The following is a 19,122-nucleotide window of genomic DNA, read 5'->3' on the forward strand; positions in this document are numbered from 1 at the left end:
CTGAACGCAAGATATAAAATCTTGCATTACATATTTCTACCCCTGAGGAATAAATAAGGTAACAAAAAGTCCAATATATCAGAATGAACACGGTGATCAACCAAAAGTGAGCAATATTATGTGAGAAGACACAACATTGGGGTCTCATTACAGTGCAGGGACAAAAAATATTGTATGTAAAGAGAGGTCCAGCCAGTGTCTGAAGCTGAAGGAAGTTATGTAATGTTACGTTTTTTTTTTTGTGTGTGCGTGTGTTTTTTTTCCAGGGATTTGTATAATGCAGCCTTGCCACTTCTGTTGACATAACATATGGCGTTTGTGATCTGTAAACATTTTGTTGTAATGACATTTTAAGTGTCAGAGATAATGTCTAATCTCGCATCATGAAATGCAATCAAGCAACCAATCTAATGTCAAGAAAGGCGGCGATCATCACAAGCAGCGTGTCCTTCCAAATGGGGTTGATGAAAACACCCAGGACATAGTAAAGGGCTTTCAGGACCTGGGTTTATATAATATAATGCAACTGTGCCATGCATACGTATTTGCTAAATGCTGTTTGTTGGCTGGAGTTCAGAACAAATCTGTACGTGATAGCTAATCTTGTCACATGTTGCAGACGGAGACTTAAAGCAGACGTCACATGATGTCCAGTATTGTAGAATTTTGTGTGTGCGTGTGTATGATTATATTATATTATCAAAGACCAGGTTTCCGAAGTTTAGATTAAATCACAGCAAACACATTTAGTACTGTATATATATATATCGTTCAACTTTTAAACAGCTTTTAATGCCATGTGTTGATTCTAGGACACAAAAAAACACAGGATGGAAGCCCAGATGGACCAAAGTGGAGAAGTGGATTTAAGAAAAAAAAAAACAGTCCTAAATTTATATTAAGACACCAAATGTCGCAGTCAGCAGGGCAGCCGCAAAGTGCAAATAACATTGCGCAGACGTGTGTGTTCAACACACTCTGCCATGTTTATTGTTCCACAGAATTGGAGTGTTAGCCTCCAGTTGACTGATATACGCCATGGTACTTCCTGTGGCTCCCCGAATGAGCCAATCGGAGGCAACGCCGCCACCCAAACGTGTTCCTGTGCACAGTCACTGAGTGAACGGGATGTCATACCTTCCTTACAATGTCAATACAGACACTTTCCGCGGTTCCCAGCATGCTTGCTCAAGTACCCTGTTGCACGGAGAGATTTTTATTTTTTTGGAGTGAAATATTTCAATTGGCTAACTCAGCAAGTCCAGTTGCCAACGAAATCTATTAGAAATGTGAAAAACAAGATATGAGAAGTGAAGCTGTTAACATGCACTAGGAATTGCTGAACTTTTGCAGAAAAGTCCCGGCATTTCAACACATAAACCACATTTGACTTCCTTTGGAACATTGTCCCCGTTTCTCTGGAGTGAAGACGGAGGCCTATTGTAAGACAGGAGATTATAATGACAAAACAGGAAGTGATTTTTATGAACAATTCCTCTAATTGTTTAACAATGACAGCCGGAGCGATTAGAGGAAGGTTAGGGAGTCCATTTAGATCGACCTTTTGTTTTCGGGAGCATATTCAGCGATTTGAAAAAAAGTGAGGTTTGCGAGATATTGCAACTTCGCTCATAGATGCGTTATCACAGTTCTACAAAAAGAAAATGTCCGTGTCCGTCATTGCAGAGTCAGAAATCTGAACTGAAAAGTCTTTGTGGCTAAAAGCTGATTTATCTCATATTAATGAAGTGTGAAAAATGAATGGTTGAGCAATTTGTGCACATTGTTTATCGTAGGGAAAATTGACAGGTTGGTCGTGATCTGCTTCGGACAAGTTGCATCACAGTTGGGCCTAACGGTTGCATTGACAAATTCAATTAACAGGCACGCTTGAACGCACACTGCTGTCTCACGTCTCTTCATACACAAACAGTTGGTCGTGGCGCTTTTGACGCGTTCTGAGGCAATTTTTGTCGTTTGGGCCAGACTAAAATCAACCTTCGACCTTTGTTAATCGAACCCTTTAATAGAAATTGTCACCCCCGGCCCCAAAAATGGACGGACTGCCCATCTCCGGTGAACTCTAAAATACATCACCTACCAATAGCTCCACTTTCTATGAAATTTCTCTCATTTTAGTTGACGAGGATACGGATAACGGATGGCTAGATGGCCGGAAAACTCCAGTTGCGGTCCTGTTGAGCCTGTCTGTGTATCAATAAATCACAGACTGCCATGCCGAAGACATTCCACTTGAAGTTTTCGTACACCGACGAGCGATGGATTTAAACTTGCTTTGATGTACCCAAGAAGATTACCAGATCAAAAACAAAAAAGGGCATCAGCTGTATTGTCTGATATCCAAAACGTGCAGTGGTTTTCAAATGTTGTAAACAAAAGGATGGTGACTGGCTCACTTCAGCGATACTGGAGTGGGAGGGGAAAAAAGTGAGGTCAACAATTTAGATGAGGAGAGACGGCCAAACTGCACATCGCCAACTCTGTAAACAGTTTCCTCTTAACATCCTAATTCCCAACCCCCTCGCTCAAACGAACACACCACCAAGTGGGACACTTCGCATGCCACGAAAAGCTCACAAAAAAACACGTTAGCTCCAACGCCCTCAAATCATTCACATAGAACAGCATTCTTCTTGCACGTCTTTGACTCATGTGAGCCATCTTGTCGTGAAAAAGCAACCTTGAGACATACACGAGGTTTCTTTTCCACACGTTACACACACACCTCAGAGTAAAACTTTGTTCCCAAAGGAACTTTCAAAATGAAGACATTGTGTTTTGTCAGCACACGTTTGAATTCACTAATAATGCTGAAACTAACTTTTAAATAAGTTTTTTTGCACACGTGTCATTTGCTGCGGCCATGTCTGTGGATTTAGATTCTTTTTTTTCTGCTTTGCCAAGCTGACCACAAAAGCCACACCAGACACAGCAGCAGAGTCAGCGCCCTCTGGTTTCCATTTACTATCTAGGAAGTGTAGCAAAGTGCAGAGAATATGAACGTCGCTCAAGGCACTTTAGTCCAAACTAAACAAGAAAATTAGAAAAATACGTAATCAGCTAGTCTGCTGTCTTATTTATAAATGTGCATGTGTGCTCGAACAAAGAGCCGTTGTCATACACATAAAGCTGTATGAAAATGATTTCACATTTTATTTGCTGGCAATACAAAGGTGATCATATTGAATGATTTGTGCTATATATAATAGTATATTATTTATTAAAAAAAAACACGCACACACAATTGCTACACGTAAAGGTGAAAAGATCACATTTTCCCAAAATGTTTTACTTTAATATAGTAACTAGAATCTCAAAAGAAAATTCTGCGTGATTTATTTTTTTTTTGAAAGTCAAGTCAAGTCAATTTTATTTGTATAGCCCTTAATCACAGACAGTCTCAAAGGGCTTTACATAGCCACAATCGACATCCCCGATCTTAACCCCCAGGAGGGCAAGGAAAAACTCACAAAACCTCATTAGGGGAAAAGTGAGAAACCTTGAGAAGGGACCACAGATGGGGGAATCCCCCTTCCAGGATGACCAGGCTGCAATGGATGCCAACTGACTTGACTTTTGAAAGGCAATCAGTATAAGGTAAAACACTTTCAAAAATGACAAACAAATATGGCTTTTTTGATTTTTTTGTCGAAGGGCCAAGAATGTAGCCGGTTTCCAACATCCTTTGGGGTAGTGGTCCTCAACCATTCTGGTTTCTTGCAAGTGCCAAAATTTCGCGGACCGCCAACAGGGTGGCGCTCGCTATATATTGTGCAGAGCGGACTTCGTATGTGGTCATATTAATTTTGCTCGCTTGCGGGTTTAAATGAGCATAATGTGACCATTAGCATCTCGCCATGTCTCAAGACAGCAATGTAATGGAAAAAAGTCAGTCACTTATAACTTGTGATTTCGCAATAAATTGTGTATTACAATATTTATGCACGTTTTCCTTTTACTAATGTGTGTAAACATTATTTTGACTGACTCTTTGTGTACTTTAATGAAATACCAACAATGTTTTGGGTTGACCATCGAGTAAATTACTCGTCCAAAGTCACATTTTCGAGGCCAGTCTCCGTATCATCATTTGTGCTCTGCATATTCTGATGCATCCGCTCGAGAATTCGATGTATACTGTTGAAGCTGGGCCGATCGGACGGGTGTGTGCTCCAACAAAGCCTCATTAGATTATACAGCTCCAGAGGGCAGTTCTCAGGGCAGGAAAGGATATGGCCATCCCTGACGAAGTAAATCACTTCCTCATGTCCCATGCCGTAGTATGGCTGCATGCCGTGGGAGAAGATCTCCCACAAGACCACGCCGTAAGCCCAAACATCTGATTCGGTGGTGTAACGGTTGTAGAAAATAGACTCTGGAGGCATCCAGCGAATCGGTATGGCGTCATTTTCATTGGCTTTGTAGTAATCAGCTGAGTATATGTTCCTGGAGAGTCCGAAATCGGCAATCTTCACCACCATTTCCTCCCCAACTAGGCAATTTCTTGTTGCGAGGTCTCGATGGACAAACTTGCGTTCCGATAGGTAGGCCATCCCTGCGGCGATCTGTTTGGACATTGACAGTTGCTCGGGGCAAGAGAGGGGCCCGGCTTCCATCTCTGAAGAAAAGCTGCGAGCGGATAGGCTCGCGCGGCTGATCGTCCGCACGGATCGCGTCGGCGAACGACGACGCAGGAACTCGTTGAGGTCGCCGTGGGCCATGTACTCGAACATCAGGCACATGGGTTTACCCACTGCGCACACACCTGCGGAATGAAAGCATACAGACTTAATTTTAGCTCACTTTTGATCATTTGCATCGGCTTTTGAGCTCAGCCGTTTCCCACCACGGAGGTTTGCAAGAACAAACAAGGACACTCACCCACACAAGCACATTAGTGATGTCATTAATCTCGACGACTCAAGTTATTTTCCCTTTGACGGTATTACGTAGAATGGTTTCATTCACGGGGAAAAGGTAAATAAACATTCAGTGTAGACATAAACACAGACAAAACCATCTGTGATGTGTGCACGTTCACAAATAAACTCACCGCATAGTGGATCTACAGTTTTGCTTTAATAGCTCCGTGACTGTATCTGTTGCTAATTTATAAATTATCCACGTGTTCTTCAGAGCCTGGCCTGATTTGCAGGAAATGCAGCAATTTAAAAGAATTCTTCTGCTGTGAGTAGTGCAGTTTTATTACTTTTACTACTCTTAGAAAGGTGGGGACATTCGGTTTTGGAAACTATCAGGATGAACCTTAAATAAAACATATTGCGATCTTCTTTTAACCTTTGGAAGCACATTTGCGGCTGTTCAGTGTTTAGACAGTGTCACAGAATGTCATCAGCAGAGTCACAAAAAATTGTTCAGCTCCTTGCAGCAAGTTCTCAGAAGTATGGAACGATTTGGACATATCAATTAAAATTTTGGAGAAGGACATTACTTTAGAGTTTGCTTTAAGATACTTCTATTCGTCTTCCACTGCTATGCACCATCCCGCTGTCTCAGGCCTTCGGACCAAATGCTGCTGGAGGTGCTGAGGACGAAGCGCAACCTTAGGGGGGATTGTGCTTTTTCTGTTGCCGGTCCTTTCCGATGGAATGTGCTTTCTTTAAATGTTAGGCAACCTCTCTGTCCACTTTTAAAACTTGTTTGAAGGCAGATTTTTATTCTTTAGCTTTCGAATCACCATGAGACTGTCACTGTTTCAGCTGTTCTTCTCCTGTGTATATGTGTTTTAGTTTGTGTTCTAATTCCATGCTGATTTATAGTACACCATATGGAAAGCGCTTTGATACAAGCTCCAGAAAAAAAAACAGTTAGATGACTTTTTGGAAGAAGTGTATTTGTATCTCTTGACAGGACTTTCATACCGCTACCATAAATTGCAATCGAACAAACCAATTCCCCCGAGAGGATGTGCATCGAAAACGCTGATACTATAAATTATGAATTATCTGGAATAAAAGCCTACTGAATAATTGATCAAGTCATCACCATGTTTACTTCTAATGACGTTAATTGTTTATCACTGGTGGATTTTGTTTGTGGTGCCCGCAGATAGTGAGGCAATTAAATTGATCCGTATGACTTGATATTAGAACACACACACATACATACATGGATTTAAAGAAAAAAAAAAATAAAAAAAATAAAAAAAAAATATATATATATATATATATATATATATATTTTTTATTTTTATTTTTTTTTCTTTAAATCTTAGTACACTTACCAAGAAGTCGCACGATGTTGGAATGGTCAAATTCAGCCATGAGTGCTGCTTCTCTTTGGAAGTCATTCTGCATGTCTGCTGAGGCTTCTTCCTTGAGCATCTTTACAGCCACCATTGTGAAAGGTTCCATCGGTAGCAAGCCCGGGGCTCTGCAACGATGATGTGTTCAATCAAATAATCAAGAATGTAAAAAGTATATGTGTTTCCATATATATATATATATATATATATAAATAAAGTATCATAGAGGTCTCGATAACTGCAGCCTTTGATTTCATCCATTTCCCTCAGTTCAAGCTTACCTTGCTTGAAAAACCCGTCCAAAGGCTCCCTCTCCAATATCTCGAACATATTGAATATTATTCCTGGGGTATTCCAGGGCCAGCAGTTTGGAATTGAGAAGTAAAGGAACCCGTTGGTACATGGGGTTTGGGTGCAGTCGGTCCAATAGAAGCTCTGAAGGAAGAGCAGTCATTGTTGGGGTCTCCATTGCCCTGCACATAGAAAGAGTTGACTATTTTGCAGCGAAGAACTCCCCATCACATTTTGCTTTTACCGCTTCTGTTGTCTCCAATGTTTTCTCCGTCGACGACATGCGAGAATCACAATGGTGAGGAAGACGGCAGTAGCGAGTGCAGTCAGAATGATGACAATGACGGACATGGAGTATGCTGGAGATGACGCAGTCGTGGGAGGGAGCTGACGAGGGGCCGGCGGCTCTTCCTTAGCCACTGACACCAAGCCTGAAGATGATTAAAATCTAAATTTAACCACACATGTAAAGTCTGAAAGTAGAATGATGAATACCATTGATTGGTGACAACTACAGTGATAACCCAAAATATATCATTATATTATAATTAATTAATTATATAATTAATGATATGATTAATTATTTATAATTATAATTAAATATAGAAATATGGCAGTACAGTGTGCTATTTGCGCACAAACTGCAAGGCCTTCTTGTGTGGAATTTTCATCTCACCTCCTTGCGCCTTGTCGCATAAAGTTACACGTGAACCGCTGCAATTTTCTGTGTCTGCTTTCAAATTTTGAAGCAACTACGTCAAATATTATTCTTGAGAAGGAGAGAATGATATGGTAGTTACCTGATCCGGCACCTGCTTCCCCACATTGTGGTACAGCACAATACTCCCAGCGTATGTTGGGATTTGAGGTGTAGCACCATGGCTTGTCGCTGATTCCTGCTGGGTTTCTACAGCTGTTATCCGAGTTTTTCAACTCCGGAATGGCATCCACAGACAAGCGGTGCTGGTGAGGAACCTATAAGACAAGATAAAAAGCAGAGATAGAGGACCAGAAGAAGGATGGACGAAGCTAGGACGGAATTGGGTTTTCATCCATCCCTTTAATCGTCCCTAACAGGGTCAAGTACCGCATATATTTAATTCAGATATTTGCACTTGGAGCAGAATGAAATCTTATGTTGTTGCTTGCACTGGCCCTTTAACTTTGAGGTCAACTGAGAGCGAGCGAGCAAAACAGATCACACTTTACAAGCTAAACTCATGTGGACCTTTGGAAACCTAATTGTGAGCCAATAGGGACGGTTACATTTTGATTTTGCTAACGGGCCAAAGGGCCAACTTATATATTAAACATATGGTGCGTTGATGCAATGGAATGTCAACAATGGTTAAACAGATCACGAGCAATATTGCAAAAAGGTGCCAACTCCATTTGGAAGTCGTAAACTAAAAAGAGATCGACAGCGGACGGTCGGATATGGCCCTTTTTTTTCATTCCGCCAGCATCACATTATTCAATATTTTTGGAAGCATTGCTGCATCTAAAAATGGATTATTTCGCCCACACCAAGCGAGAGTCATAAAATATGACAAATCCAAATGGGAGGTGAAGATTGTAGACAGATGTAAAATATTACCTCATAACTTGTCACTGCATGACTAAAGTGACAAGGGATGACTGATTGTGAAATGCTGTGCAACATTGGCAGTCGATGCAATACTTCAAAGGGAAATTTGGCTACAGAGCGTCTTAAGAAACTTAAAAGGCACTCAAGACTGCAAATAATGCTCAACATTGGCGCCTCACGACACTTTCTGGTGTGAAGATACCAAATATGTGCCTCTGCATTTCGCGAGGGTTCTTCAATCTTGTTCCTCGAAAGCCGGTGACCTGCCTGTTTTCCATGTTGCAACACACCTGATTCAAATGATCAGAATCGTTATCTAGCTTCTGCAGACCTTACTGATTATCTGATCATTTGAATCAGCTGTGTTGGAGCAGGGTGTGACGCGAAGCAGGCAGATCTACCGTGTATAATGTACTTTAAAAGCTTTGCCACGAGAAACGATGAAAATTGTAGTTATCACTCATTTTTAAGAGATGATTTTTTTTTTGGTAAAATCTCCCTGAAGTGAGATGAAGGGGATAATCTGAAATTCATGACATCCAATATGAGAGCTGGATGGAAAAAAAAAAGTACATTTATAGTTTGAATAAAGTTCAGGTTTGATTGATACTGAGAGTTCAGCGCAGTTCTGCTTTTCGTAGAACCAAATCGAGAAAGTATTTATTCTAAAAATTCAGGAACGAAAAGCTACATTTTGTCAAAAAAAACAAAAAACAAAAAGACTCCATCTTGCTTGAATTATTATCTTAAACATTTCATCATCCAAGTTGGTCCACACCTTATACATCATTCAACTCACAATGATGCTCAATACTCACAATTATTATTCCACAAACGCAATGTTAATCAGATTAAGTTTGAATCTTGATTTTTTATTTTTTTTTTTGTAGCCAATCTTGACTCAAACTATAAGGGAAAGCGGAGACTGAAGTGTTTCCTGCGAATTGCATCGTTCAAAAATCATCATCATTACATCCATACGCAAGCACACGACGCGTGAATGATTGCAGGTCTGCGAGTAAATGAGCAAGTGTCTGTGTTCGCGATGGTCGCTGCAGAGATTTGCGTGTGAAAGCTAATTGCTTCCAGAAGCAGGATGTGACGGGACAAGAGCCTCCCTCTCTGCTGACCTGGCAAACACACTCACACGTTCGGATACGCACAAAGTGCGCAGGAGAGAAGTACGAGTTCATCTAAAGAGACTATTTTCACCATGCAAAGCCATAAAAACATAAAGAAGCTTTTAGACCATTTAGGAGTGTTTGGACATGACACGTTTTGATGTCATTTCTTTCCGAGAAAGAGCTACAAAAGTTTGACAGAAAATTCAGACACGCACAAATCAGTCGGACTTCTCGTAGTGGACTAAATTGATTTTAAGCTTGTTACGAATGTAATATTTTGTATTACTGGATGACAGAAGGGAGTATTTCCATATGCCCGTGCAGAAACTCACTCCAAATGCTATTGCAACAGCGAAGCCAACTGCTTTATTTTCTTCTAAACACAGCAAACCTTTGAGTTCCACATCAAAAGATGACATCAGGAGACTTAACTCAATTTGACTAATTTGAACATTATGTTCTGCACGTTAAAATTACATCGATTAAATTTCTTTTGATTTGTTCTTCTGATGACATAAAAAAGAAAATGCACAGCGTGTATGTTTGACTCTCAGCATTCTATTTAAATGATTGAAAATGATTCCCAAAATTTATAATCAAGATGGTGACTTTAAGAAAATATTCCCTCATAAGACATTAAATTTCATTTTTTTTTTTGTAGTTGGTTGCAACTGAATGTGAAGCAAACACACATGACATGCATCCAGATGTATACGATAATAACCGAATGTTAATGTTTCCACTACAATACACACTTGCAGACGAGTACCTGTTGAGCCCACGCCTGACAAGTTATCCCTGACCTTGTCACGTTCATGCTACCCTGGTAGAAACGCCCTCTGTCTCTGTAGCACGTTGCTGTTGGTACGAAAAACAAAGGTTTGTCAGCATCATTTTTTATTTAAACAGCCAAGATTTTATTTCGCGAATATTTAACACTTACTTGTCATTTGATCGGTCTTGATGTCTGAAATTGAGAAAAATAAGATTAATCATCTGGAATTGCATCTTGAAAAAAAGGTTGTCGGACGAAGGAGATTTATTTGAGGAAACGGATATCATTAGATTATGTGAATTTAAATAAATAAATAAATAATATAAAATCTAATCTAAAACAGACCAAGATTCACATGGTGAGGCGTTGTAGTGACTGCCAACTTACCCACAAAAGGAACATGAGTACAGGCATCAGGGTCTGATTGGAGACTGGGTAAAGTTTGGCATGTGGGCAACAACAAACGAGGTCCTCGGGAGTCCGTGGCCGAACTGAAGAGGCCAGGCTGGACGGACATGCTGCTTTCGAGTATCAACCATTCCTTATGGCAATACAGCTCCTTCACTGCGAGGCAATGCTCCCTGAAGTAAAAGGCCGACAAAGTTTAGAATTCAATTCATTGGTACCACTTTGTTATTGCTTCTATATGATCAAAAAATATTAACTGTCGCCCCTCCACTGGGGTAGTTCAGTGGTTCATGGAAATTCTTAAAGCTCTTATTAGGCCAGTGCTTCTCAAATGTCCTTGGGGGGGCGCGGTGCGATTCTGAAGCGGCTGGGGAAACATGCTTTTTTTCCACCAAACTACAATAAAGTGTAATTGCACATCCACTCCAGTAGTTGGCAGTGGCGCTCTCCTTGCCCATTGTGCGCAGCGAGTATTAACTCTACGGTGTAGGTTTGTTTCGCAACGAAAATGCTATTATTTATAGTTGTGAGGAAGATTATTTCATTAATATTTGTAAATAGCGTTTCATGTATTAAAAAAGAAACAGGTTACCTGCAGACAGGCTTAGGCGCAGGCCCCAAGCCGGATGGATTACAGTCAGGGAAGGAAGTATGACAGAGAAGCGAACGCACTGCGGGGCCACAGAGTTTACCGAGTCCTTCAAACTCGGTCCACCAGCTGTGAACCAGGTACTCTTGCATGTCCTCAGGGTCAGAGATGGAGGTGTTGAAGAAAACAAGTGAATCTTCCCGCAAAATTGTGCGGCACACATCCCCGCGATATGCACTGCAGAAGCCTGCAACGCCCTTGTAGAGTCTGCCAAGAAAAATGAGGGAGACACGCATTCAGGCCGAATGTCCGCATGGGTGTTGAAAAGTCATATTTTTGTGTATATATTGAGATTTCAATCTCAAACTTGAAAATTAACTTTGGATATGAGCGGTTAAAATGTTTAAATCACAATTCAGAATATCTTGGCTCCAGCAGTCATTTGGCATTTTCTCCCAGTTGTTCCACCCGTTTATATTCTTTCTACGCACACGTGCATAACCCAAAGTCATCTGATGGATAACTGCTCACCATTGGTTTGAAGTTGGATACAAAAAATTAAATGCTCTCAAATCACTCTTTTGTATCCATTCCAAATATTGACAGACTATTGTCTGATCATGTTTAAACATTGTGTTTGAAAGGTAAAAAGGTCATAAAACTACTTGGATAATATTTTGAACAGTCACCAAATAAGAGCTGTCAAAAAAAATGGTGATTCTTCAGCCAAATGGTCGACGATCTCCGTTTGCTTCACATGTGATGTAGCCTCTGAACTTCCTGTCCAGCAATGATAATTTTTTTCCACCTGCATGTACAGTGACTCCGACAGACTCCAGATGCTGCCTCCTGGGGAGGCTGGTTACTTATTAAATCAAACCATCAACATAAAACTAACACGTAAATCTAACAAATCCCACCATGACCGTTCGCTCGCTAATACCTTTCCCATGACTCTTGTCTGCATCCAGTGTCCAGATGTGGCGATATGTTAGCAGTATTTCAAACTTGGTCTTCTCCTATCCTTTGAGCCCTGATCAACATTAACCATTTTTCTTTGTTTCTATTTCCGTAACATAGCGAGCAGATGTACGAAACGCAAGCTGTAAATATGGGTGACGATTGTAGGCCGACAATCGTGGGGAAGGATACATCTGAATGTAGTCACAAAGGGTTTCTTCTCATTTTCCTCATCCTGTCTGCAGTTTCGCAGTCGGCATGCGGTTTTTGTGGTCATGTTGAGGTTTAGCAAAGTTCACATTCAACTCGCACCATATGCCTGACATCAGGAGCGGCTCCCTGTCAGTATGTCAATATTAGTGATAGACACAAAAAGCGTATTGGAATACGATTCTTTGGACTGAGTATAACCAGATGATTTTGTGGGGGTCAGTGACGGTGTGGCGGGACATTCCCCTGACTTTGGTGCACAAGCAAAGGTTGAGTTTCCAATTGTGACGGTGTGATTGTAATGGTAGTCCGTCTCTATATGGGCCCTGCTACTGAATAACGCCAAGTCATGGATGAAGACCGCTTTTAGCCCAAAGTCTGCTGCAATAGGCAGATGGCTTGCTTTGATTCAATAAGAAATATTTTAATATGTACTTTAGTAAAATGGCCAATCATTACATAAGCATGTATAGATTTCACTAAAATTTGGTTTCCTATAAAAATGAAACAGTTGGCCAGCTAACGGTAAACAGTATATGATATCATTTATCATATCATGTTGGATAAACAAAAAAAATTAAAATAGCATCAAAATAGAATAGGCCACATAAGACGATTAACATTGTGTGGTCATATACGGTAAGTAAAATGTGCATTCTCAGGTTGATATAGGAGAAACGCTAAAAGGGCATTAGAAAATTCAGATTCGATTAGAAAGAGTTCAGTCATTCTGTGACCTAAAAAGCAGTCAATGAAAGACCAAACACATCAAAAAAACAAAACTCCTTGAGGGATTTACTGACCCCTTTGGTAATTCTGACCCTGAGCTTCCAGTGGGCAACTTTAAAGGATTAAGACACAAGACGGGTTGCAGCAAAGGGTACATTCCAATGACTTACCTCCATTCTATCGGGAAGTGGCAATATCCACAAGATGTTGGTTGAAGGAGAACCAGCGTGAACAGAAGGGGGAAGAAAGAAAGCAGAGGCATAGCATTTAGTCTTGCATGGAAGACAAAATCAAACATGGTCTTCAGCTATCCATGTCCTAGGTTTAGCATACGTCTGTGGAGGGACCAACAAGTGATTGGCCAATGCGTGTGGTCATCATGTGTTTTACTTGAAGTGGGTGTTGTGTCTGGGGTGGGAGTTGAAAAGGAAACAAATGGTCGAGGAAAAAAAAAACAGCTGAAACCACATCAAACAGCTAACATAACACAAAAGTTAAGTAGTCGAAGCTCCTCAGATAACTCCAACAATGTATTCAAAGATCCAAGTGTGGAATTAAATACTCACCTGCGACAGTCACTCGAGCGGTTGCTTTGACAGTGTTGGCCCCAGCACTGTGTCTGTTCGAGGCCAAGCACGTGTAAAGAGCTGGCTTATTCACCGTCACCCGTAGAACCGACAAAACCACTTCTCCCACCAAGGTCTCATCCACTGACGCACCAGAGATCTTGGAAGGACAGTACAGTATAATCATTTTCTTTTCAAATTAGTCACACTCATGTATAATGAGACATATTTTAGAAAATATATCCAGTCATCAAAGGTTGAGGATAAAAACATATTTTGTGCTATCGGTCCATTTTTAACAGATCTCCAAGATCTCCAAATATTATTTCTGTCATTAAAGTTGCGATTTTGATTTTTTTTTTTTTTAAGTCTGCATTGGCAAACGTGCATTATGCAATAAAATGCAAATGTTCAATTTATTCATTTGTTTATTTACTTATATAAGGGGATTCATGCCACATTTGTAGTGACACCAAATATAAGTTGATGATATTGAGCGATGCCTTCAGTTTCTGTGAGCCAGCACTGCTGAAATAAATTAAGTTTAACAGGCTGCCAGGAAACCTTTTAACACACACATGTGCACAGACACACACACAAGCCATATTTACAAGCATTACTGGCAAGTAATTATTTATTATTTTTTTTTTTTTTAACAAGGACCCAAGCCTGTCAAAACATTCTAATGTGTATGTCTGCCCACAATTCCCCATTTAATGCTTCTTGTCTTGCTGGCAACATAATTTTTAGTTGCATAGTAAACCTAAACTGTGTTCAAATGACATTACAATTAACAGTGCACAATGAATCATTTCAGTAAATTGCACACTCACTCTAGTTCAAATCTTTTTAAAAACATGGGTGACCCCATTTCCACAAACAATCCCGCCAAAAAATGGTTTCAATTATTTTGTGTTTTCGTACTAATTGAAAACCTACCAATTTTTTTTGGGTGGGGTCCGTTAACAAATACACATTTGGACTTTTAAAAAATGAGAGTGTGTTATTGCTTTGGTTGAAGAAAATTGCCAGACTCAGAGTTGCACGTTTTTAAAGCCGGTGATGATTGTGACGAATCGTCCCGGTGCCATTAATATGTAATCAAACTGTCTCGTAACTTGATGCCTGCATAAATCATTTTAGAATCCAGCACGCTGAGTCACAAAATACGATTCAGTCATGATGGGTTTTTTTTGTGTATACAGTGATGCATTCATCAATCACCACTTAAGAGCACCAGTATCACATTTAAATACCTCAGAGAAGATGTCAATCAAACTTGAGCATTATTAGCATTGTCAATGGTTATATTAACTTGTAATATATATGTACTTACTGATGTGGTCTGTTGTATGTTTGTGTGTCATGTATATCCCAGCGGGACTATTATAAGCATGTCCATGTACTGACACAAAAAACATTTGACTTCGGATACCGTGTCTCTCTCAACTTTAAACCACAATATCAGGGCCCGTCATTAATTTTGGCCACGGATGCTCGACCACATTTGTATTTCATCATCATTTTTTTCCATGACAAGCTCGTGCAAACTTGCTACGTCCCCATTGGGCACATTTCTTTTTAAATTTGCATGCACTAACTTTGTGAACTACTTTACGACAATGTAATAAGTTAAAAGTTCAACGTCATAAAATTGATTGCAAAACAAGTTGTGACCTTTGTGTCAATGTGTTAAAATAGTAAAAAAAAAAAAAGAAAAAATGGAAATCTGCTTAAAGCATCAGACAGTTTACTGCCTTAGTCGTCTGGAGCCTCATGCAGTACACTCACTGTATTCCCATTTTCTAACCAGGTGATGGTGGGGATCGGATTCCCAGTGGCATTACACTCCAGAGATATTTGGCTGCCATACGCGACTCTCTTCTCCTTGGGAACTTTCAGAATTCTTGCTGGAGCTGGTCATGTCACCGACAGACCACACACATACAAAAAAACAAACATTAAAAAAAATAAACATAAATGGACACATGGAAGAATTCCAACGTGTTCACAGTGATGTTTTGTGGCTATGGAAATGGTTAACAGATGCTTGTTTGTACTGCCTCATTTTTGGCATCCAGAAAACTTGGCGACAACAGTAAAGGAATAAACAATGTCTTCTCTTTTACCACACCACATGTTATCAGTTTTATTCCCGCTAATTAAAACACTGCTCAGGGTGGAGCTACGATAAGTTTTACATGAGCTTTCCAAATAAATTTACCAATGGCAGTGTTATAAATTGCCCAGCCCTAACATCTGAAAAAAAAAGTCAATCAAACACGACAAAGTATTTCTATATTTGTTGATGTCGATTTTAACAGCCCACTAAATAACAGGATTCATATCCGTTAAATCGGCAGCACGTTTGCCTCACATTTCAGAGGTCAGAGGTACTTACCTTGCACTTCAATGGTGGCAAGCTTGGAAAATGCCGAACCAAAGCTATTTCTCGCCACACATCGATACTGCCCGGCATCTTCCTTTTGAATATAGTTGATCTTCAGTGCACCATAATCAAGAATATTGACACGGTCGCTGACCTGTGAGATGTTGACATTTTGTTCAAATTATTACATCACTAAGACAAAAGTAAGGAACGTCCAACCTTACCTTAATAAGCTCATCGTCTTGAAGCCAGTAGATGTCTGGTTTTGGGTTGCCAAGGGCAACGCATGGTAAAACTGCTTTGGACTCAACCAAAAGCGTGACATTTGTTGGATGGCGCTTGATTTGAGGCTCTGGTTCAGAAAGGGAAATGCATTCAATTCAGGTTCCCTAAAAAGATTTCTGCCAATCAAAAGTGTTAGGGGCAGTTTTCACATGAAGCAGACATACTCATTTTTAACTGGAGCGCTCCACAGCTTTTGGCTGGCTCTCCAATTCCATTATTGGCAATGCAGCAGTACTCTCCGTTGTCATTTTCTCTTGCGTGAGGGATAAGAAGCATTTGTCCATGTTCGCGAGTAAGGTACCTGGAGTCGTAGTACCTGATAGGACAGAAAAGGACAAAACAACCAATTATATATATATATATATATATATATATATGTATATATATATATATATATATATATATATATATATATGTATATAAATATATAATTATTTATAAATATTTATATATATATATATATATATATATATATATATATAAATAAATATATAATTATTTATAAATATTTATATATATATATATATATATATATATATATATATATATATGTATATAAATATATAATTATTTATAAATATTTATATATATATATATATAAATATATATATATATATTGTGGAATTTGAGTTAAGGAGTAAAATCCACCCGTTGTCACGGGGCGGCCATTTTGTTACTTTCTGTCAATTACAAAGTGAAAGTCCTTTCTGTAACTTAAGTTTACTGTTTCATCTGCTTAAAAAATTAACTTACATTATTGGCTGGTTGTTCTTGGTCCACGTGATGTCTGCTGAAGGTCGAGATTCAACCTCACAGATGAAAGTTGCATTGTGATCCAGTAGTACATCCACTGTCTCCAATAATGTAAGAATACGAGGCGCTAGAACGAGAGTATTCAAAAAGAGCAACTGTGAGCAAATTTGCATTTGATTTGAAAGGCTGCAGCTTATGCGGCTGTCTATATACCAAAAATGTCATCACGGAAGTTTTTAATTATAAGAATCTGTTTTCATAAAGGAACATTATTTTGTTTAATTTTCAGTGATGATAGATATTTCACTGAGCCGTTGTGAAACACCTCATTCATAATAGGAAGTGAGAATTACTGAACAGAAAAAGAGGTGTTGAGAAAGTATCAGTGGTCAGATATTTATTTTTTGTCTGGGGAATATATTGCAAAGGACACCAAGACAAACATGGACAGTAGCAGAAGGATGAAATCGCATCCACGCCTATCTGATCCGAGACATCAGGTTTGCATTAAACTTCGTACGAACTCATGAACAGAAGTGAATATAAAGCGAAGACAGAATTAATGAAACCAAAAAAAAAAGAGAAAGTAAAAGACGGGGAATGAATAGGAAAGGCTGAGTTTTATTTTGTTTGGAATGAACTGTTGGTCAATGTTACTGAAATTGAAACGCTAATGTGAAATCATATTGAGCTTTCAAAACAATCACCTTCATCAAGGTCAAACCAAAGTGAAGCTGTTAGCTTTGAAGTTACAGTTTAAAACGCATACTGCCTGAAATAATGATGGTGATAATCATAATAATAACCCAAAGTACAACCAAGCCTGTGTTCACAGGTTGATATTAGCATTTAGCTTGAAGTGCTACATTGCAATTTACACAATTTGCATTTTCGCATTAGTGGGTCATGTTTAATTAAGCAGTCAGGCCGTGCTGCTGCACATTTCCACTCGGTAAATATTCTTGACTATGTGAATAATAAAGTTCCGTGGCATCTACACTATGTGGGTCAATAAACACCTTCCTCCCTTGCCCTTGCAGGATGCGGCGATCAGCAGATGATCTCAGGGTGACATACTGTCGTGTACACGCATTTGAAGCCTTTTGCAAACGTACAGCAGGATAGAGATTTCCTTTCACTTGTACATTTTCATGAGAATAGCCAATTATAAGAGGAAATAGTTTCATGGGGTACGGTGCAGCTCGACTGTGTTAACTCATAATAACGTTTGCTTCAGCATATGCAGGCGCCGCTTACCTCTCTGGATGCCATTCGTCATGCTGACCAAAACCAGAAGGGAGAGGATCTTCAAGACTGAAATGTGTCCAATAGTCTTCATCCTGGCTCGGAAATGGGCCACCTGGGCCCGGTTTCTTATAATCAAACGCCTGTGTTTATTTGCCCATACTTTCTCGTTTCTTCAGTGCGTGCTGAAGTCGTCAGGCAGCCATGCTTAACAGTGACCAGCTCACTCAATGCGTTTTAACATTGTGAGTGACAGCGGCAGCTGCTCGCTATGCTCACATGCAGTCAGCCGCACAAAGTTTGGAGCCACACTCAAAGCTCAGAAGGGCTCCAGTGGTGCAAAAGCACTCCACTGTTTATAAGCTTGATTCATGAAGTGACACAATGATGACTAAACTTTACGGTTGTAGGGTACAATGTTTCGAACAATGTGGCAGATAGTATTCCACATGATAAGTAACCGGAAATGGGTCAATGGGCATCTTAACGACAACTTTTACTTAGTGTAGCTTTCTTCATGTTTAGTGTTTTTCACGGAGTGTTTTAAACGGGTATATATTTTTCAAAAGCAAATACTGGAAAGCATATGATACACATATTTACTTTGTAACGCTTTGCATAGATGGGGCAGGAGGCCTTGGTGTCCACCTGTTGCCTGCGGACTTTATTTTAGGAAAGGAATGGCGCTTCAATGGCTTTTCATCCTTCCGACTTCGGATGTAGTCAACTATTGTTATACCTTTGAGAGATTAGTCGGACTCATTTTGGACTGTGTTGAGATACAACTACAGTCTTTAAAGTCTCGTTTTGTGTCACAGAGACTGGTATTTTACCTGATAATTTGCTGTATGCATTTTTGAGAATGTATATATTTGGCTTGTTGTTTTACAACATGCGGCATGCCATAAATATTGGGAAGTTGGA

At 39.7% G+C, this 19,122-nt stretch overlaps 1 protein-coding gene across 1 annotated transcript; it reads right to left on the reverse strand.

Moving 5' to 3' along the window:
- Nucleotides 1–4,058: 4,058 nt before the first annotated feature.
- Nucleotides 4,059–18,314, reverse strand: musk (muscle, skeletal, receptor tyrosine kinase). The gene is made up of 17 exons (XM_088281572.1): nucleotides 18,211–18,314; nucleotides 16,954–17,080; nucleotides 16,365–16,516; nucleotides 16,140–16,267; nucleotides 15,928–16,069; nucleotides 15,318–15,442; nucleotides 13,527–13,686; nucleotides 13,131–13,137; nucleotides 11,065–11,328; nucleotides 10,452–10,645; nucleotides 10,233–10,256; nucleotides 10,059–10,147; nucleotides 7,378–7,552; nucleotides 6,822–7,008; nucleotides 6,568–6,759; nucleotides 6,266–6,414; nucleotides 4,059–4,786 (listed from the first exon to the last, which is right to left on the reverse strand). Exons 1-17 carry the CDS (start codon nucleotides 18,290–18,292, stop codon nucleotides 4,065–4,067), a joined length of 2,919 nt encoding a protein of 972 aa, XP_088137698.1. The 5' UTR covers nucleotides 18,293–18,314; the 3' UTR covers nucleotides 4,059–4,064.
- Nucleotides 18,315–19,122: the final 808 nt, after the last annotated feature.

The sequence above is a fragment of the Idiotropiscis lumnitzeri genome, chromosome 18 (assembly GCF_059441095.1).
Source record: "Idiotropiscis lumnitzeri isolate Australia: NSW breed Sydney's pygmy pipehorse chromosome 18, RoL_Ilum_1.0, whole genome shotgun sequence".
Lineage (NCBI taxonomy): Eukaryota > Metazoa > Chordata > Actinopteri > Syngnathiformes > Syngnathidae > Idiotropiscis > Idiotropiscis lumnitzeri.